At 33.0% G+C, this 20196-nt stretch overlaps 6 protein-coding genes and 2 non-coding genes across 8 annotated transcripts; 2 read left to right on the top strand and 6 right to left on the bottom strand.

Moving 5' to 3' along the window:
• Nucleotides 1–393: 393 nt before the first annotated feature.
• Nucleotides 394–1343, bottom strand: BX664DRAFT_343965 (uncharacterized protein). The gene is made up of 4 exons (XM_051547391.1): nt 1243–1343; nt 1100–1182; nt 798–1024; nt 394–717 (listed from the first exon to the last, which is right to left on the bottom strand). Exons 1-4 carry the CDS (start codon nt 1309–1311, stop codon nt 617–619), a joined length of 480 nt encoding a protein of 159 aa, XP_051395799.1. The 5' UTR covers nt 1312–1343; the 3' UTR covers nt 394–616.
• A 27-nt stretch (nt 1344–1370) lies between these two features.
• BX664DRAFT_343959 (class I glutamine amidotransferase-like protein) lies at nt 1371–2466 on the bottom strand. Its single transcript, XM_051547390.1, has 3 exons — nt 2001–2466; nt 1823–1891; nt 1371–1752 (listed from the first exon to the last, which is right to left on the bottom strand). Exons 1-3 carry the CDS (start codon nt 2388–2390, stop codon nt 1429–1431), a joined length of 783 nt encoding a protein of 260 aa, XP_051395798.1. The 5' UTR covers nt 2391–2466; the 3' UTR covers nt 1371–1428.
• A 148-nt stretch (nt 2467–2614) lies between these two features.
• Nucleotides 2615–6073, bottom strand: BX664DRAFT_343957 (P-loop containing nucleoside triphosphate hydrolase protein). The gene is made up of 9 exons (XM_051547389.1): nt 5952–6073; nt 5847–5857; nt 5720–5762; nt 4917–5614; nt 4749–4833; nt 4601–4671; nt 4069–4533; nt 3860–3968; nt 2615–3785 (listed from the first exon to the last, which is right to left on the bottom strand). The coding sequence occupies exons 1-9, from the start codon at nt 6003–6005 to the stop codon at nt 2709–2711; spliced, it is 2613 nt and encodes an 870-aa protein (XP_051395797.1). The 5' UTR covers nt 6006–6073; the 3' UTR covers nt 2615–2708.
• A 276-nt stretch (nt 6074–6349) lies between these two features.
• Nucleotides 6350–10437, bottom strand: BX664DRAFT_367355 (armadillo-type protein; the record flags this gene model as incomplete). Its single annotated transcript, XM_051548566.1, has 18 exons — nt 6350–6472; nt 6540–6625; nt 6699–6768; nt 6858–6982; nt 7072–7193; nt 7273–7436; nt 7501–7590; nt 7648–7774; nt 7841–7899; nt 7984–8112; nt 8183–8404; nt 8485–8620; nt 8684–8846; nt 8927–9072; nt 9205–9311; nt 9379–9810; nt 9869–10090; nt 10153–10437. The coding sequence occupies 18 exons, from the start codon at nt 10435–10437 to the stop codon at nt 6350–6352; spliced, it is 2808 nt and encodes a 935-aa protein (XP_051395796.1).
• A 971-nt stretch (nt 10438–11408) lies between these two features.
• BX664DRAFT_t128 lies at nt 11409–11482 on the bottom strand. The gene has a single exon. It is a non-coding gene; the product is annotated as a tRNA-Arg (tRNA).
• A 315-nt stretch (nt 11483–11797) lies between these two features.
• On the top strand, nt 11798–11871 carry BX664DRAFT_t130. Its single transcript has one exon. It is a non-coding gene; the product is annotated as a tRNA-Arg (tRNA).
• Nucleotides 11872–14649: 2778 nt separating this feature from the next.
• Nucleotides 14650–17744, bottom strand: BX664DRAFT_47288 (ribonucleases P/MRP protein subunit POP1-domain-containing protein). The gene is made up of 11 exons (XM_051549599.1): nt 17597–17744; nt 17488–17532; nt 17308–17407; nt 17100–17214; nt 16947–17040; nt 16795–16871; nt 16538–16713; nt 16281–16477; nt 15997–16204; nt 14881–15906; nt 14650–14794 (listed from the first exon to the last, which is right to left on the bottom strand). Exons 1-11 carry the CDS (start codon nt 17658–17660, stop codon nt 14683–14685), a joined length of 2214 nt encoding a protein of 737 aa, XP_051395795.1. The 5' UTR covers nt 17661–17744; the 3' UTR covers nt 14650–14682.
• An 887-nt stretch (nt 17745–18631) lies between these two features.
• Nucleotides 18632–20189, top strand: BX664DRAFT_343952 (uncharacterized protein). The gene is made up of 2 exons (XM_051547388.1): nt 18632–19828; nt 19910–20189. Exons 1-2 carry the CDS (start codon nt 18659–18661, stop codon nt 20042–20044), a joined length of 1305 nt encoding a protein of 434 aa, XP_051395794.1. The 5' UTR covers nt 18632–18658; the 3' UTR covers nt 20045–20189.
• The last annotated feature ends 7 nt before the right edge of the window (nt 20190–20196 follow it).

The raw sequence follows: 20196 nt of genomic DNA, 5'->3' as shown, positions 1-20196 counted from the left end.
ACAACTGTTTCTAAATACAAACAATTTACTTTTGACACGCCAATCCCGATGAGAGTGTATAAATAAATAAAATCATGTTCATCCTTTGCATCATCATTTGTTCACATTTTTACGCCATCTTTTTTTTTATCATTTTCTACCCCCCTCTCTCTCTCTCTCGTTCTCTAGTTACATCAAACAAGGATGATAACATCACCAATATCCTTCCTTGTCTTTTACGGCCAAAGCGTTTTTTTTTTTTCATTCCCAATGTTTGGGCAAGGATGATCGTCATCATAAAATATCATCAAAAGTCATCATCATATGAATATCTTCTTTGCAAATGAAGACATAACTCCTTTGTATCCCTTCTCGTTTTCTTCTTCACACATATTCTCTCTCTCTCTCTCTCTCTTTTTTTTTTTTTAATTTATACCTCTCATCCCTACTCCTAATAGACCAAGCGACACCAATATAAAATATATATATGGATTTGAAAATATTTTCTTGATGCCACTTGTGCATCCATAGCTAAAATAAGGATACGGAGATTTTTATTGATGAAGGCGCGGTATGTAATGTATATATAAATATAGATGTGTGCATATGTCTAATAGATGTAAATATATATATAAAACTATTCTAAGTGTTGTTGCTGTTCCCATGGTTTTGGCCGTGCTTTCAATTTCGGTTGACTTGGCTCACCTTCATTCAATTTATTTGGAATCTGTCGAATACCTATCATCCATCAACACATAAAAAAAAAAATCAATGTTGTATCCTCCAATTTTTCATTTGTATTCTATTCAAATGTGTACCTGGTATCTCCTGTCCAGTTTCAATCATTTCAACGATTTGCTGGAAAGAGAATTTCGGTGGTATTGTCACTTTTTCTCCGCCTTTGGTAGTTTGTTCTGTTGTAGATGCTTCCAATGTTGTTGTTGTTGTTGTTGTTGTTGTTGTTGTTGTTAATTCCTCATGTGTGTCTTGCTGGTTCTTTGCTTTCCAATCTTGATACTCGTTAAAGTCGAATGCTTCAACAAACCTGACCAAAAAAAAAAAGATAAGTTTCTGTTATAAAATAACACCCAAAGATAAAAAAAAAGTTACAGTGAGTTACTTTGTATAATAAAACCATTTCGCTTTTTCAAGCATCTCTTCTTTGTTGCCTTCTTGTTTCTTCATAATGGACGAAACACCAGCCTAGACAAAATATAAAAGTGAGTACAAAAATAAATGATTTCTGTTAAAAATAGATATTACGTTGAATCGTTCGTCATTGTCAAAATCATAACCAATAAAAGACAAAAACACGTCCTCCTTGTTGGCCATTGGAAAAGTTGGGTGCAAAAAGTTCAAAAAAAAAAAAAAAAAAGAGAAACGACAAAGAAACGAGAAAAAGAAAAAAGGTAAGTATTTTTAATCCCAGACAAAACATTTATTATATAACTAATCTATTTGCACTGAGAGTTTCCCTTGAATAAAGTCTATGAATTGTTGGACTAACCAAGTATCTTCCATATCAGGGCCAGCTTGATCCAATTTGCCTAGTTCCAGATCTGCGAAATCCCGAGATATGACACCAGCATCCGCTCGTAAATTCAGTAAAATTCGTACAGTATCCCTATTGAATTCCGGATGACCTTGTATAGTGATACATTGTCCATCATTGGAGACCATGGAATGAATAGGTGTATGAGGACTAGTTGTTGCCAAACATTGGAATCCAATGGGTAATTCAGTAACATGATCTTGATGAACTTGATTCAATCGCTATATAACATATAAAATGATAAAAAAGTTTTCGTTCATCATCATCACTTTTTTTTTTAATATATCTTACCAAAACTTGTTTATCCGTATGGAAAAATTGTTTACCAAAAGGAGTCAAAGAGATTTCATAATATCCAAGCTAAAACATCATCATAGGAGTCAAAAAAAAAAAAATTAAACGAGAAGGATATATAAATGTCAATTGATTCTACATTGTCAACCACTTGTTTTTAAAATATGTACTTTACCTCCCAACCCTTTGGATTTTTGCCACACTTGCCACCAGCAGCAAGAGCAATGATTTGATGACCAAAACAGATCCCTACGAGTTTTTTCTTATTGGGTTGTTGCATTTGTTCTTGAATAAATGAGATAAGTTTGAGAATCCATGGTTCATCTTGATATGCTGTAGCTGCCGAACCTGTAAGCACAATGGCATCAAACCGACTAGTGTCAGTAGGGTATTCTTGCTTGTGAACAACATCGAAATATTCCCAACTCACTTGATCTTGTTGTTGTTGCTTGGATACAGCTTTGGCGAATGCTTGCGAAAACATATGAGGATAATCTCCATGCTTTTCAAGTACTTGAGGCTTTGGTGTATCACAAACTAAAAGAGCAAGGTGAAGCTTTGTCATGGATAGGGTCGATTTAAGGAAAAAAAAAATAAAAAATAAAAGAAAAAGGGAAAAAAGATAGGGAACGGAAAGAAAGATAAACCTTTTTGATACTCTTTTTTTTTTTTCGCACGAATGACAAATTTATCTCACTGGTGCTACTGTTGAGGGCGGGATTCAAAACCTTGTCTACTAATATGCATCTTTCGAACAATACTCATTTTTCACACAAATCCTTTAACAAAGATATTTCAAAAGAAGGAGAGGTTTATTATTAAAAAAAAAAAGTATATAACAATTGATATAATCTTATCTTAACTAAATAAATATCTAATATTTTCAATCATCATCTAATTCTTCATCCCCTAATTCAGCTTTGACCCTATCTTTCAATGCGTCTACACATGCTACTTTACGTTCCAAGATATCATCCAAATCATTCAAATAATTTTCGTATTCAGTGGTCACTTTCTTACCATTGTCAGTCATCACCTTGATAGCATTCAAACGGTCATCTTCTTCATTGAAATCATGGTAGCTGGATACTGTCAATGTCAATCTGGCAATCATCCTCTTTTCTTGTTTGATGCAATCTTCCAATTCTTTGATTTGAGCTCGATGTAATCGGACAAAATCACGTATATGTTCCACAGATACTTGATCATTGCCATTAGAATCCGCAGTAGCAGGTGTAATTGATGGAGGAGTGAATAATGATGATGATGATGATGATGGTGGTGGTATTGTTGTTTTATTTTGTGGTGATTCGCTGGCATCGTAATATTCCTCGTTAGATGTACCAGAAGGTCCAGGTATAGATGCTACGGTAGAGGTTTTACGTGTAGCAGAGGGTGATGATGGAGGAGCTGATTTGATATGATCATTTGAGTAACGATAAAGTTGTTGCGGACTGCCTGGTGAAGGAGAAGTATTGGAATTTTCTGATTTGAAAGGACCATCTCCGGGTGGTTGTTTGAAAAATTCCTCAGGTGGTGATGATAACCTTCGAAGATAGTTTTCCTGTCGATGTGGTGTTGTTGATCCAATCCAAGTTCGTTGTGTTCGAGGTGTTCCCATTGCTCCGTTGCTGGTTGTATCCAAGGGAAAATCGACATCCATTAGATTTTCCGTCACATCTTCATCCCAAAGAGCATCGTATGTTGCCACGCTTTGAGCATCGTCCCGTTGACTACTGCTATTTTGTCTTTGATATGAGTCATCTATATGTTCATCCTGCTGTGTATCTTGTTGTGGTGATGATTCCGCTTGTAATCTTGGATCTGATTCGCCTTTCAATTCTTTCACACGATCAGCATATCGTAAAGTATTGAGTGTATGTTCACTATTGGAATGGTTTGGTGAAATAGTTGCTATCATACATGTTCGAGAATCACCGACAAAAGAGTCCCGTAAAACCTAAAGCAAAATGGGAAATAAAATATGAATTTCAATAGAGATGATATTTTTTTTTCAACTATATAAATTATTACCTGGGTAAGCTTACTTCCTCTGAATGGTGTATGTTTTTTATCTTGATCAAGAGCACGAATACATTCTTTCAAAGCTAGAAGACTTTTGTTGATTTCTGCACCTTCCAACCTAATCGATCAACAAGAAATAAATAAATAAATAAAATAATAATGGTTGAAAGTTTTTCAATTTTTTTTTTTTTTTTTTTTTTGCTTTTGACTATATCTACCTTGTCTTTGTATTGGCATCACCTCGGTCCACCCCACGTTCACTTCCTGCCAAATCGATAAAACTAAGTTTGCCATGGATACTATCAGCTAATGTGTCCTTCAATAAAACTTGCAATACCGCATGAGACCGTGATGAATTGTCGTTGGCACCAGTTTTTCCCGTTGTTCTTGATCGATTTCCAAAATCAAAGATTTGTAATAATCGATCTAGGTCGCAAATAGGATGTTCACGTAAACCAGCAATCACCACATTACTGTTACCATCGTCTCGAGGAATAAGTTGTTTGCGTTGATTTAACAAGTCGTAGAGTTTACCTTGATATATTTCATAGAATCCAACAGAGGCTGAAAGGTGTTGATATTCAGGATCTTCCAGCATTTCGAAAATATCTTTGGCAGCCATAATATAAAGACCATGTTCAGGGTCCAACATGGTATAAGTTTTTCCCGAGCCAGTTTGTCCACTATCACACAGTAATGTTAGTAACCTATTATCTGGATGTCAATTCTTTTTTTTTTTTTTCTACTCACAATGCAAAACAAGTTGCTTTGCCACCACCAAATACATAGTGTACCAAAGGTTTTGCTGTCCGATGATATATCTAAATTTGGGGAAAATGAGAACCAAAACAACATGTCATTGCATTTCTTTTTTTTTTTTTTAAAAAAAAAATCTTACCTCAAGATTGGATGAATCCGAGTCAAATGCTTCATCAAATGTGAAAGAATGTTGTTCAGTATATCGAGTAAGATCCACACGCGTTCTATCATGTATGTATAAAAAGGGAAAAGAATCGATGAATATAATCTTGTTTAGATCTATTATTTCTTTATATTTTATACATACTTTGGAGCATTCAATTGGATAGTATGAGCACCAACAAGTTGAGATATATCACTTTCACCATTGGATAATTCTTTCTTACTGAGTGGTCGTTTACGAACACATACACGTATTCGTTGTTGCAAGTCGCTTGATAAATTTTGATGGAAGTTGTTACGTATTGTTTGAAGGTTGTTGCGTACTGGTGAAACTTGTTGTGTATGTTTTGAAGACGCATAGGAAAGTTGTCGATTGAGATTAGGTGAAGTGTCCTGTCGGTTGATGGTGTTTCTTGGTAAAGTTTGCTGAAAGTTGTTACGTAACGGTGAAACTTGATGTGTATGTCTTGAAGGTGCATAGGAAAGTCGTCGATTGATACTAGGTGAAGTATCTTGTCGATTGATGGCAGTTCTTGGTATGGGAGTTGTCAAAACTTGTCGTTGCTGATGATGTTGTACCTGTTGTGTAGCTGGTGCTCCAAGTGTCAACCGCCTAGCTTTTCGATCAGGGCTAGGTAACTTGCTGGGAGCTCGTTTCTTTTGTTGTTCAGTTAGGGATATTGGTGAACGCTGTTTCCGTACTTGATGTTGTAACTGTTGTTCCTTTTTCTGACGCTGCTGGCGTTGTTGCTGTTGTAATTTCACTTCGTGAGCAAGTTCCATAAATTTTCTCTTATCATCTATGGAGCGTACACCAAGCTTTGAATAATCTTGCATGGACAGCTTGATTAAAATAAATAAATAAATAAATAAATAAATAAGAACAGTATGATACCTTATAAATGGTTCTTTATCTTTTCCTTTTTTTTTTTTTTCTTTTTTCTGTACCTGTGATAAATAATCGAGTGTGGGTACGCCTTTGGATAGTAAACTAAATAATGTAAAACAATTCTACAATAAGTAAACCATATTCCAAAAATAAAAACCATCGTTTTCAATATTTATATAAACTTACTCAGGATAATACTAATAAGAAAGGGGGAAAAAAAGTGCAAAGATAAAGGCAAGTGAATATTTTGCACATTCTTTTTTTTAATACAGTTTATTCATTAAGTCTTACCTGTTGTAAATCGTATTTTTTCAATGTATTTAAAAAAGCTGTTGTACTCATCATGTGTGAGTAATTGGTAGAGTAGAGTCAAATAAAAGAATACAGTCAAACACTGTGAATGAAAAAAAAAAAAAAAAAAAGGAAAGGGAAAGGTGCGATAATAACTGTCGCGAAAAAAAAAAATAGGTGGAGACGTGACTACACGTTTTTCGGTCTAGAAACGTTGAGGCATAAAGCGGCAGTTGAATGAAATTGAAGAATGAACAAAACGAAAGAAATGAGTCAAAGCAGTCTATTCAATGTGTAAAATAATAGAGAACAAGTACAATTTTTTTTTTGTTTATTTCTTAAATATAAAAAGGGAAAGTGAGGAATGGTTATTTTTTTAAAAAAAAAGAATACTAAATTCAAGCAGGAGTAACGGAGGTTTGTAATATATATCGTTCATCTTCGTTGAGTTGTTGGCATATTTCCAAAAAGTGATTGGTATTGTGAGCCGAGCAGTTGCGGAAAAAGTCAATCAAGTATGTCTATAGAAAAAAAAAAAAATACGTTTAGTTCCCTTTTTAAATCGAAATCATAAATTTTGATATTTACCTTCATATCTGCTTGATATATGGGATCATTCTTCAAATCAGGATTATTTTCTTCATCATCATCATCACCCAAATTGTCCAACATATCTATAAAATAAAAGGATCAAATAATAAGTTTTAAGTCATTGTATCTTGTTCAGAGTATCTCAGTCTTAGTTACCTGATAGTAAGTTGTAATCTAGGCGAGAAGAGTAACCATTATCATCGCCAACATCTTCCCAATCACCATCCTAAACCGCATTTATAAGAAAAAAAAGGGCCATCACTATTCTCTTCTTCTCTTTTTCTTTTTTTACTTTTTTTTTTATTTCAAACTTACTTCATCTCCAATCGATTCAGCATCTTCTTGAGGACCTTGAGCAGTAGGCAAAGAATTTCCCAAATCAGCTACAAGCAACTTGATAATCTTCATTGGTAAAGGTATGAGAGTGTATTGATCAGGATCTATAACCAGAAAGAAGAGAAAAAAAAATCCACAAGTTATTAATTGTATCTATATCTTCTATCTATATATATATATTAAAGGACTTTACTTTTCTTAGATTTTGATCTGGTCACAATTCCAGCATTTGGATTCACAACAATTTCACCCTTCACTTTCATATTTTGTAAACGAGGATCATTGATGAGGAACACCTTGGATAAAGCGATTGCACTATAGTTTTAAGAGGATATTAAAAAAAAAAAAAGATCAGAAAAACCACAAAATAAATCATATTATCTAAATAAGTTACCTGACTTTGAGAGTATAATAACCAGAGAAACTTTCATAATTATCTACCCAATGAGTCATCAATATATCCAATCCACTCTTTCCATTGATGGTTGTTGTAGAGAGGAATTCAAATACAGAATCTTGTTGAGAGTTGATAAGTTGTGCAAAGATAAGGACAAGAGACTAGATAAAGATATGAATATAGTGAGACAATTATCTTATATTTTATCCTAATGTTTGAATTTACCTGAATGAATGGCTGATAACTTGTGGATTCTAATCGAACTAGAACAGCGTTCAAGAGATCAGGCAAAACAGGGGCGATGCTACTTCCAGTCTAACAAAGAAAAAAAAAATATTAGTTCACATCATCATGCTATATTTTCATGCTTACTTTTTGGATCATTGTCACAATCAAGTCACCAACAAATAAAGCTTCGGATTCAGTTCCAGTTGGTTCCAAGAGTTTGGCCACAAAATGAATAACATAGTCCAAACCTGATTTACCAGATTGATCACGCCTAAAGAAGGTCCTAGTTAACTATTTATTCTATTTTGTGAAATGCTCTTCATTTTTTTTTTTTTACCATCTAATAATATGATCACTATCCTTAATGAGGAACTGCTTCAGGCATTCTTGAGTACTCTAATGATATGAATAACAAAGTTTATGAATGAATGTAAATCATCGATGACTTATAGATAGATATATATTTATAAATGTATTTACCTGCAAGACTTCATTATCAGGTATTTGCCAAGCAAGCTGCATCAAAGCGGGATACATTTGTTCAGTGAATTCATTGGGTAGAGGTGAGGGACCAAAATGAATCAGGGCTGTCAATAAATCGATGGCAGACTATATAAAATAATGAAGATTAAGCTACCAATCACCAACAATCCGTCCTTTCTCTTCATTTTATACTTACTGCTAAAATAACTGGATCAGTGTTGGCAGTGGTAAAGACCTCACCAATGAATGGAAGTGATCGAGTACAAAGAGCAGGATAATAAAGACTGTTTTTCGCAAATTCTTCAAATACATCTAGGACGTAACTTGTAATGATAGTATCCGAAGGGAATCTTCTCCAAACATCCAATACAGCAGAAGTTAATGTTTGTTCATATTGAGCCGTCACTTCCTTGTTGATCTAATAAAAAGAAGAAGAAAAAGAAAAAGAAATGTTAATCGTATCTTCTATACCAAATCAAAAAAAAAAAAAAAAATTACCTTCACACTTGATCCTAATGTATCTAAGAGCAACATTAATGATTCTTCAGTGGTCAAAGGTAATAGTTGGCAGGTAAGTTCCATGATAGTGGCTTGATAAGGAGTAACATATTGAGCATCTAAATATTTGGAATAACTAGATTATTTAAGAGCGTATCAAATTAGTAAAATGTTAGTTCAATATTTTATATTTTCTTACTTGTTCAGAGCACGAAAGGCAGAGATTTTGACGGGAACTCCACTTGTTGGATCTTGAAGAGCATTAACAGCAACAGCCACATATTGGGAGGCCATTTCCGCAGGTAATACTTTAGCAAATTCGGATGCAAAAGTAAATGCACGACCTTGTAAAAATGGGAAATCTAAAAACAATATTAAAAACAAATTAAAATTCACATCATCCTATCATTCATATTATTCTACAATTCTTTCTTTGTTATACCTGTAGCTTTCATATCTTCCAAAACAACGTTATCAAATAAACCCTTCAAATCAAATAACACATGTCGATATTCATCATTCTGGGCTTCCACCAATTCTTCAGCTACACGACCAATAGCTAAAAGAGAAGCTTCCTGGATCTTCCACCTAAATCATAATAATAATAATAATAATAATAATAATAATATTAATATTAATAATAATAATAATAATAGTAATAATAAGGTATACGCACTATTATCCATTTATATCCAGTACTCTTTATGAAATGATACTTACCAATCACTATTTCCAGCAGCACGAGATTCATTTGATTCTGTAATATGTCGTTGAGCAGTTTTTGACAAGGCATTGAAGAAGGCAGTAGGATAGGTTTCTTCCAAGGACTAAAGACCAAGAATAAATGAATAAAAAAAAATGAATATATAATGATTATTATTATTATTATTTTACCGATAGAGCATCAATGGCAGCCACTCTAGCATTGAACGAAAAGGTATGTTCTTCTTCATCGGCAACATATTGATTAATATCAGCTAACCAATTTTCAGCTTGTTCTTGGGTGATTTGCATATAGATGATGAGTACATATAAAAGTTGTTCAAAAAAGTCGGTATGACCATCAGGAGTGACGAATAGATGACGAACGGATTTTTTGTTGCTGGAAGCTACCACGAAATCAAACAGAGTATATAATAGACTTTGGAAACCAATTTCATTCCCATCTGAATCTTGGAATGATTCAGCAACATCACCAGAATCACTAACAAATTCTTGTACATATCGATCCCGTAAATTGTAAATATCATTCCAGATTGGTTCAAACAGTTTTGGTAAAGCCTCGATAATAAATTTGGGATATTCATCACTAAGAGCACGGATACACTTGATATAAAATATATATTTAATACAAAATAAATAAATAAAAAGTAAATCATGTTACCTTTACTACATCCATTTTGAGACCATATTCTTCAGTTGCTTTTTCTGCATTGTCTTGAACATGATGACTGAGAATAGAGTTGAAAGCTTCCAACCATTGAGGAATAAGAGGACCAACATATTGTTCCGCCAAAGTAGGATTTTCTTCCCGAAGAGTAGATAACATTTCAACGCAACTACTAAAGATATTGACAGCTCGACCACGAGTACGGAATGAATAGATCTATTTCAAATACAATAAAAAAGAATGGTGAGTTTCCACTATAATATATCCTTAAAACTTACATTATCAGAAGTTAATATTCTATACAATTCAGGAAGTAAAACAGGGCCGACTTGAGGTAATTGCTGGACACTAATATCTTGTTTCACCATTTCAAGTAAGACACGCATAGCACCATGAACACTATCAGCACTATTCGACTTTAAGTAAGCAATCAAGATATCCAGTAAATTCGGCCAGTCTTCTGGAAAATCATCATGAGCAATCTTGGATACAACATAAGCACTAACTACACGAATCTTGGATTCAGAATCGGCCAATCCATTAACGATAACCTCGCGAACCATTTTCTTGCTCTGACAAAAAAAAAAAAAAAAAAAAAAAAAAAAAAAAAAAAAAAGAAAAGAAAGAAAGAAAGAAAGAAAGGTTATGGTTAATTGACTGCGGTCAATATATTCAACAAAAGTAAGATTACTTCTTGGGGAGGTTCAGGACCAATAAACTTGTCATCATGCTTGGGAGACCAATGAGTAGTAACATAACTTTTCAAAGTCAATGCAGCTAAGTAATCAATAAAAAAAAAACCAAGTTAAGAATAAATATGGAAAGTTAAAAAAAAAAAAAAGATATTTGCATATAAAATCAAAAAAAGGATATTTGACGATGAGGAACACTTAGTTCTTGAGAAACTGTTAATCGAGCCAAACTGACAGGATATTCTAAGAAAGAAAGGAAGTGAAGTAGGACACGGTTAAAAGAGAATTAGATAGAGTTTTTTTTTTTTTTTTTTTTTTTCTGAAAGTTTACCTGGAGCATTGGCGAGCTCTTTCAAATGAGCTTCAGCAGCAGACCGAATATCATAATTACTATCTGCAACTCTCAAAAGAGTTTCATAAGTAGCTTGATCCATTAAGTAAAAATGAGTAATGTCAGATCAAAAAGTAATGGGAGCAAAGAGAGAAGAAAAAAAAAAAAAAAAAAAAAAAAAAGAAAAAGAAAAAAAATGAGACGCGATACCAAAGACACCAAAAAAAAAAAAAAAAATTGAAATTCCGTTGACACGTTTTCTTGAGATATTTACCTTGATAGATGATGAAACAGTATAACAAGGATTAAATGATGATAGATGAAAGTGGATTATACTGTAGATATCATTCTGGAAACTTTGTTTAAAAAATAATATCTTTATATTCTTTCCAACAAAAAAAAAAAAAAAAAAAAGCATTATGTTTTGCAACCCCATCGCCATACTCGCATATGATTGGCCAGAATTTGATCCCCGAATCGAGCCAAATTGTAGCAAAAAAAGATACTGAGATGAGACTACCAGGGGTCGAACCTGGAATCTCCTGATTCGTAGTCAGACGCCTTGTCCAATTGGGCCATAGTCCCTCAGCTGTCGTTTAGACCATGATCATCATTATAAAGCCAAACGGCTGGGTTTGAAAAATTCCGGCAACTCCAGTTATAAACGGAATCAAGTTACACCAAAAAAAGTTGTATAGAGATTTTATAGCTGATTACATTGTGTTTACTTCGATGAAAATGGATGTGAAATCATTTATTAATTCTCCTTTACGATCCATCAAATTTTATCAGTGTTCTATCGCATTTATTAATCAGAAATGGACGGTTTTTCACCATAAATAATGTTCAAGCCCAGCCGTTTGGCTTTATAATGATGGTCACGGTCTAGACGTCAGCTGAGGGACTATGGCCCAATTGGACAAGGCGTCTGACTACGAATCAGGAGATTCCAGGTTCGACCCCTGGTAGTCTCATCTCAGTATCTTTTTTTGCTACAATTTGGCTCGATTCGGGGATCAAATTCTGGCCAATCATATGCGAGTATGGCGATGGGGTTGCAAAAGTTAATGCTTTTTTTTTTTTTTTTTGTCTCTGTCCCTTTCCTTTTGCTTTCACTTTCACACATGATTTTAGGAATGTGGTAAGTTTGAATTAAAACGATAGTGATAAAAAAGAACTGACGCGTGATTTTTTTTTTTTTGTTCTCAACTATTTAAAATATCTGATTCACTTCTGCATGGTAGCAGTTTTTTTTTTTTTAATGGAAACAAATCTATTATGACACAAGAAAAAGTACAATGGATATTGTACTGTTTATAGGTAATGAATAAAGAATAGGGAATGAATTATGCAATAGAATGGTCTGGTATAACATGAATACTTATTTTTTTTTTATTATTATTATTTGTTTTAAGGTAGAAAAAAATGGTAAAAGGAGAAAAGGTTGTGGGTTTGCTGAACGATGGAAAACAAGAAGTGTTTTATCTAGTGAATATTTTCTTCTAGGACTAATTCAGTTTTAACATATAAATTGCCATGACTTTCTCAACATTGTTTCAACCATCATTACCAAGGACTAGCCACGACAACTTTTTCTACATTGCCTTCCAACAGATTGTATTAAAAAAAAAAAAAAAAGTAACTCAACAAATGACAATGACTATGTGATAATTGGTTCAGTGTGAGTAATATATGTGTGAGAAGGAATAGTGAATTTTATCGTTTTTCGATTTCTCTATCTAACCACTCCTTATTTGTTTTGTTTTAGGGTTGCTTACATAGAAGAATCGTTATTAAAAGGAAATTCTATTATATCCTATGGTTGAAATTGCTTATACTTGGATACTTCGATCATCACTTTCACCCTTACCCTCTCTATATTCATAGTTTAATTCTCTTTACTTCTGATAGTGATATTGTATATTAATCTCGCATAAGATTGTCCTTTGCCATTTTTTCATTAAATAAAAAGAATATCTACTTTTATACCCCTGCTTTTATATTTTTGGAAATGATCTTTTTGATGATGAAGGAATAAATAATAGATAGACGAGAGGATAATAATACGTAAAGGATGAATGGGTAATAATTTTTTTTTATTCAACTCTGTTTTATTAATTGATCCAATGTATGGTCATTAAAGGGGTAAAAGAACAGGATTTCGTACTCCACTCCACTTTTGGCATATGCTCTTTTCTTTTTTTTTTTTTTTCTTCTTTCTTTCTTTCTTTTTTTTTTTTTTTTTTTTTGTTGCTCTCCTCTTTTCTTTTTCTTTCTTTTTCTTTCTTTCTCTGCTCCTCTCATCATCAAAATACCATTGCAATTCTCTTCAGTATACCAAAAAAAGGTAAGTAACATTAGAAAACTTCGTTTGGGGTTTGAACATTGTGATATTCATATACTATATATCGCTATGCATTTGAAATGATTTTAAAACTTGTAGGTAGAGCAACGTGACAATCGGATGCTCAAGGTGGGTAGTTGAACAACTACTCTGATACGATCTCGAAAGGAAGTAGAAATAGTATTGGCATTATAGTCCAACTGTTAGATAGCAGTGAATAAAGGTAAAAAAAAAAAAAAAAAAAATTATGATATTAAAAATCAAATGAAAGATCAAGAATCATGATTGCAACAACTGTAGATCAGTGAAGGGTCAGATTTATAGATTGTTAGTTTGAACTATTGTACTCACATTGTATTTTTTTTTTTTTTTTTCGTAGTGGTCAAGGCAGTGATTATTGTGCTTGTCTGTTTCCAATAGAATTCTCGATAAAATATTCAACACTCTCACTAGTTTTAGCTTCGAGCATCTGGATATACGTGGCGATTTAGTTGATGTCAATTATTATTATTATTATATTGAATGCTTTTTAATGGAAATAAATTGTATTTATTGATATATCGACTAGTTTAATGAATATCTGACAAATGAAATTGTTTTATGGTATGATGACTTTGTCTATAGAGCGTGAAATGCAGCATCCATCATTACATATAATCAATCATTATATATAATCCGTCAAATCATCATCAATACATTGAAAGGTTTGTCAGCAAGATATATTGTTTCAAGAACGGTCTCTCTTTTTTTTTTTTTCAACCTTGATTCACTTTTTTTTTTTTTTTTTTTTTTACCCCCATTACATCCATAACTATCAAAAATAAAGAAGCACACGGTAGTGATATAAGAATGGGAAATGAGTATAAAAATAGAATCAAATTGAACGCATGCATACAATGAACGAGTAAAAAAAAAAAAATCTTATAAGTAAACATATGCCGTCTACTTTTGCATCCATAAAAAAAGAAACACAGAGTTAAAAATAGTTGATTTATACATAGTAGGTAACATTATGTATTTTTTTTTAATAATAAAGTTTCGTATTTGGTTGATCAAAGATGAGAGAGAAGGATCTTTTTGTTCTGATTATGACCGACATCAGTCTATTACAAAAAGAAAAAAAAACAATAAAGCGGATGATGGCGAATGCTGCTTGTTCCCGAAGCATCGTTTTACCCCTGGAGCGTTTGGATGACACGAGGAATAAGGGAGGCACATTTTATGAATCCATTACAATTGAATAGGATTATCTCCCTCTATATTACTACAATAGAAAAAGTACCATATAAATATATAGATATATATATATATATTTATAGATTGTATATATTCAGATGCATTGGTTTATTGATTGATAAGATTTCTATGCTAAAAAAAAAAAGTACACATGTGAACTAAAATAGAGTAAAAAAAAAAAAAAAAAATGAAGCTATATAAAGTTTTACAATGTAATGATGGAAAGAAAAGCAGGACGAAGTTTCATACTAGAAGGATTTTTGACAAATATGGGTAATGGAGGAAGAGACTTGTAATTACGACCATCATGCACGTGTCTAAATAAAATCAAATAAAGTTCAGTTTAAAAAAACGTGAGATAAAGTACTTTTTTTTTTGAATTGATGATCATGCATATACTTACTGTTGAATGAGTTGCCGTAAACTGGTCAAAGTGCAGGCCCCTATACCAGCACCACATCCTTGGGTCAAAGAGAATCCAGCCGTTGTCATATAACCAATTGGATCACAAGGTACGCCATTGTCATCCGTGTTTATCGCATGAATGGAAGCATTCTGTACAGGTTTTCCTCCATCAGGCATAACAACGTGTACTTTCACTATTGCTCGTTTCCAATCCCTGTCAATCGTATCCTTGTCTAATGATATATTTCGTCGTTGGAATATTGTTGATAAATCCATAGGCGAATTCGATGATAAACCCGCAAGTAGTAGTCGTTGTTCTTGAATAATCCAGTATTTTGGTGAATACGATGATGATGATGATGATGATGATGATGATGATGATGATGATGATGATGATGATGATGATGAATCCAAAAGTATTTCAAAAGGAGCCTCAAATGGATACTTGGTATTTGAGATATTATAGTTAACCCGTTTTGCTGGAGGTCTTTTTAGCCATACTTGTTCCGCCTGTTGTTTGTATTGTTGTCGTAATTCTTCCCATGCTTGAGTACCAGGATAATCATACGGAAATGAAGCAAGCCCACTTTCAAAATGCATAGAACGAACATCCCGTAAACCACCTGTTCTTGCACCTGCAAATATAAAAGATTTCCAAAAAGCCATTCCCCATCCACGTGGTAAAATCAATGACCAGCCTTCACAAAATTCTTTCGAGTTGTTCCCATTGGTAGCGTCCAGAGAGTATAATCCACGTTGAATAAGTAATATGGGTATTGATGAATCAGAGGGTGTAAAAGGTACTACTGTGGTTTCTTTTGTTGGTTTATCCCCTTGAAGTTCTTGTCGTTTCAAAAGGAGCAAATGATCCGATATCCTATTGTTGTGTATATCATTACAAATCTCTCGATCCCAGATATTGGAAATAGCAGCGTTGTTTGGCCAATTTCTGCAAAGGTTTTGAATCTTGATATCTGCCAATGGATCATCAGCATCGTGTCTGGATGGTACTTTTTGTGGAAACCTATCGAAAAATAATAATAATAATAATAGATAAATATACGATGAATTTTATGACGTTATCGTAAATTCTATATAAATACAAAGTACATACGCAAATCGAGGATCCTTCACAGTAAGACCAATGACAGTCCCAAGAGGTAAGGATGAAGATGATCGTAAAAGTTTGAGATCACGCCAAATTTTAGCATTTGTTGAATTCTCCGTTACTGGTTCAAGTATAGTTTGTAACAATGAAGTTGATCTTGGGCCGGTAAAATCAAATCTAAGTAGTTCATTTCGTTGATCCAACAATTTGATATCTATAACAAAATAAAATGAACATAATTTAGTATTGTTAATTAATTCTCTTTTTTTTTTTTTTTTTTTTGCGATTACCCTCACAATCCTTCGTAGCAGACTGAAAATGAGAGAGGACATCCTGAAAAACCGAAGGATGAATCCACATCCATAATTGAGTTTGCTGATTTTGTTCCATTTCATCTTGTCGCCATAAAAAGGTGATCGGACAGAAGAATTGGGTTGGGTAAGATCGATATAATAATCCATGACCAATACGTCTTCCTTTCGTATATCTAATAGTTGAATATAAATTATAAATGAATATTAAACATTTTCAATTTTTTAATAATTACCTTGCACTTCCAACTGAGGGCATAAAAGGATCCATGAATCGATCAAGTATAGATACAATGGATTGACGATTTCCAGACCATTCCAAACAACCATAATAAGAAGCATCATGTAATATGGATAAATGAGAAAATGCACGATAACAAGGTCTTTCTGCTTTCACATTTGGATGTAATGCCTATTGAAAAGAATATGAATCAATATCGATTTTTTCTAAAAAAAAAAAAAAAAAAAAAAATACAATAATATTTTTCCTTACCAATCGATAACCCCATATATCTTTCATTTTCATTCGCTTTGTATGCCAAATGTGAGTTTCCATCCACTTTTTGTTTGCTAATATATATATCATAAAGAAAGAATAAGTAAGTTTCAATGTATACATATATATATAGAAGTCAATATTTCTACCTTGTCGTCGAAGATATTCTAATACTAATGATTTTGGTTTTGGTTTTCGCATGCAACGTTTAGCTTTCCGTTTGACAGGTGGTGATTTTGCCATCTAGTGAATAAAGATATAGTGAGATCAATGCACTCCTATATAGAACGCGTATAACCTACTTCTTTGGCAGCACGTTGACGTAGTCGTTGAGGAAGACGACGAACATCATGACTTGCTGTTCTACGACGAAGATCCTTTGGAACCGATTGAAAAGTCAAGACATTGATGGCATAGCTTGAAATATAAACAAATAAGTAAGTTGTTAGCAAAACGACTGATAAAGGAGGATTAAAGATAAGAAAGAAAAAAAAAGTTCAAAAGGTTTACCTTGCATTTTTTATTGACGTTTGTAGAGTATTGATCTGTTGTAGTCGAGCAGTAGCGTGTTGTGTGCATGTAAGAGATTCACCTAGTTGAGCTTCTTTAGCTATGATCAAAAAAAAAAAAAAGAAGAAGAATAGTAAGGGACTCTGATAAAAATAAAAGATATATTCTTTAAATATATACATTTGAAAGTTCCTTTTTCGATGATTCGAGCGTGAATATTTTTGTCTAGATGAATGAATAATAAAGATAAGAGACTGTCTTTTTTTTTCCATATATACATTTATATTACATTTTCGTTTTTCACGTCCTGATAATTGTTCAGCAGCAGGTCTTTTGGTTCCAGGAGGAGTCATGGTTACCAAGGGGGTCCAATGGAGAACGAAGAAAGTGAAAATAATAGAATAAAGTAAAAAGAAATGACAAATAAACAAAAAGCACCGGTAACCCACTTCCGAATCAAAACAAAAAGGAAAAAGAAAGGCGGTGTTTATAATGGCGAAAATGCAAAAAGAAAAAAAAAAAAAAGTAACCAGACTGGAAGATTTTTACGCCCATAACAAAAAAAAAAAAAAATTACCGCCTTCTTGATCCTGCTTCTTTAATCAAACATCATCCAATGATACTGAATCATTCTTTCCATGATTTTGTATGATAAGTATAATGATGATTAAATTAAAAAAAAAAAAGAAAACTTTATTTTTTTTCCCCCTTTGTCAATTGACAACAGAACATTTAGACAGGAGAATTAGTATATAGTAAGTTAGATAATGTTTCTCATCATGTAAAAAAAAAAACAAAAACAAAAACAAGGAGCTAGGAGGGAAGGGGAGAGAACTTGAAAAAAAAATAAACAAAGGGAAGTAACAAAAAGTATGATTGTTTGTTAGAAATTTTTTTTTTACTATCTTCAGGACTTGTAGTTAAAAGAGGGAAGTTTGACTAAAAGAGAACTAAACTCCGAAATCACTATGATGATGATAGATAATAATACTAATATCTAATAATAATAGTAATAATAATACTGTAATAATAATAATGATGATGATGATGATTGATTTTTATATCATGATTTAAGTGATGAATGATGAATAATGATGATGATGATGATGATGATGATGATGGATGATGGAACTATTGCCACAAAATGTGTCCCTTGAACTTACTTGCCCCTATCTCCTCACACTTGCCTCCTGTTTTTTTTTTTTCTCTCTCTTTCTCTCTTTTTTTTTTTTTTTTTTTTTTTTTCCTCTTCTATAAATTTTCTAATTTCTAAAGACAGCCAATTTTTAAAATTACTTTGTTTCTCTTTCACTTTCTTTACACTTTTTTTTTTTTTTATTATTATTTCGAAATGACTTTTGAGATTGATCGCTCTGAACATTTATTATCTCAACCTGGTTATATAAAACAAGATATTGGTTATTCTACTGTGGATTTTACTTCAAACCAACACACTCAACAACAATATTCACCAACTTATAGCGCTTCAAGTAGTACCAATGGCAGTTATAACATAAACAAGCAAAATTATGAATCTGAAGAAGTATTTGTCCTACCTTCATCCTCTTCTTCACCTTATCAACATCCTTCTTCTACTGTTGGACCAACTTCTTTAACAGCACCACTTACACCTTTGTACCATCTTGGTTCTCCTTATCCTGATTTGGATAACAATAATAACACACCATCATCATCCTATGGAAAAGAAGAACAACAACATCATCAACAAAGGGAAATCACATCTCCACTACCAAGCAATACTTCCACAATGTACGACACACATTTTACACAAAAAGGCGGAGTAGGAGTCAAGATGCCGACCTTACCGACATTGCCAACGCCTCCTATTGATATGATCCATCATCACCATCCATCTATGGTCTGGAAACAAGACTTTTACTCAGGCTCAGCAAATTCAACTTGGTCGCCACATCAGGACGATATATATTATCCTGCTACACCAACTCCAAGATCAACATCAGGTAGCCCATCTCCACCTACTCCACATCATCAACGTCATAACAATATCAACTCTACCAATATGCCACCATGCAACTGTGTTCCCATGATGCAGTATCATCCAATCTATGATCATCCCAATAATATATTACCTTATCACGGTGATACTGCTTCCTTGGTATTGACATCACCTCAACCTGTGTTACAACCTCATTCATCATCATCATCGTCATCATCATCATCGTCATCATCTTCATCATCATCATCTACTGGAAATAACAACAACATGATACATACTTCTCAACGATCAAAGGTTCATCAATATCTATATCAACGAAATTCTTTGGATATATCTTACGATCCAACTTTGGCATTATCATCATCCTCTTCATCTTCATCATCAGATGATCATTCACTTCATCGTCGTCAAACAAATAACAATAAGACTGGATCCAATATGACAACAACATCTACACCTAGAAGATACAAGTGTACTGTTTGTGTAAAAAGATTTACCCGTCCCAGTTCATTGGCAACTCATATGCATAGTCATACTGGAGAGGTAAAATAAAACAATAATAAAAAAAAGATATCTATGCATGTACTTATTGTTGGTCTTTTTTTTTTTTTTTTTTATCATTAGAAACCTTATAAATGTATTGTAGATGGATGTGGTCGTCGATTCTCTGTAGTAAGTAATCTCCGAAGACATGCAAAGATTCATCTCCACGCAAATTCAATGGTTGGCTCTGGAAGGAAATTAGATATGACTTCATGATTTAGTATTATTAGCGTGTGTTTTTTTTTTTTGTCTTGATTAGTATTGATTAGTATTACCTGTTTATTATGTTGTTATTTGTAATTACTCGATTCCCCCTATTATTATCCTATTAGTTTATTATTACCCCTCTTTTTTTTTTTTTTATAATC

The sequence above is a fragment of the Halteromyces radiatus genome (genome assembly GCF_025201355.1).
Source record: "Halteromyces radiatus strain CBS 162.75 chromosome Unknown BX664scaffold_12, whole genome shotgun sequence".
Taxonomy (NCBI): Eukaryota; Fungi; Mucoromycota; class Mucoromycetes; order Mucorales; family Cunninghamellaceae; genus Halteromyces; species Halteromyces radiatus.
The sequence above is the reverse complement of the archived record's forward strand: the minus strand, read 5'-3'. Positions and strand labels throughout refer to the sequence as shown.

Excerpts from the sequence above, each read along its gene's own strand:
- BX664DRAFT_47288 (XM_051549599.1), bottom strand. The coding sequence starts at position 17,660 with ATGACTCCTCCTGGAACCAAAAGACCTGCTGCTGAACAATTATCAGGA. Across the intron at positions 17,041-17,099 it reads GTCAACGTGCTGCCAAAGAA|ATGGCAAAATCACCACCTGT; the intron begins GTAGGTTATACG and ends TTTATTCACTAG. Across the intron at positions 16,714-16,794 it reads ATATATGGGGTTATCGATTG|GCATTACATCCAAATGTGAA; the intron begins GTAAGGAAAAAT and ends TCTTTTCAATAG.
- BX664DRAFT_343952 (XM_051547388.1), top strand. The coding sequence starts at position 18,659 with ATGACTTTTGAGATTGATCGCTCTGAACATTTATTATCTCAACCTGGT. Across the intron at positions 19,829-19,909 it reads TGCATAGTCATACTGGAGAG|AAACCTTATAAATGTATTGT; the intron begins GTAAAATAAAAC and ends TTTTATCATTAG.
- BX664DRAFT_343965 (XM_051547391.1), bottom strand. The coding sequence starts at position 1,311 with ATGGCCAACAAGGAGGACGTGTTTTTGTCTTTTATTGGTTATGATTTT. Across the intron at positions 1,025-1,099 it reads AAATGGTTTTATTATACAAA|GTTTGTTGAAGCATTCGACT; the intron begins GTAACTCACTGT and ends TTTTTTGGTCAG. Across the intron at positions 718-797 it reads AACTGGACAGGAGATACCAG|GTATTCGACAGATTCCAAAT; the intron begins GTACACATTTGA and ends GATGGATGATAG.
- BX664DRAFT_343959 (XM_051547390.1), bottom strand. The coding sequence starts at position 2,390 with ATGACAAAGCTTCACCTTGCTCTTTTAGTTTGTGATACACCAAAGCCT. Across the intron at positions 1,892-2,000 it reads AAAATCCAAAGGGTTGGGAG|CTTGGATATTATGAAATCTC; the intron begins GTAAAGTACATA and ends ATGATGTTTTAG. Across the intron at positions 1,753-1,822 it reads ATACGGATAAACAAGTTTTG|CGATTGAATCAAGTTCATCA; the intron begins GTAAGATATATT and ends TATGTTATATAG.
- BX664DRAFT_343957 (XM_051547389.1), bottom strand. The coding sequence starts at position 6,005 with ATGATGAGTACAACAGCTTTTTTAAATACATTGAAAAAATACGATTTA. Across the intron at positions 3,969-4,068 it reads GATGCCAATACAAAGACAAG|GTTGGAAGGTGCAGAAATCA; the intron begins GTAGATATAGTC and ends TTGATCGATTAG. Across the intron at positions 3,786-3,859 it reads GAGGAAGTAAGCTTACCCAG|GTTTTACGGGACTCTTTTGT; the intron begins GTAATAATTTAT and ends ATTTTGCTTTAG.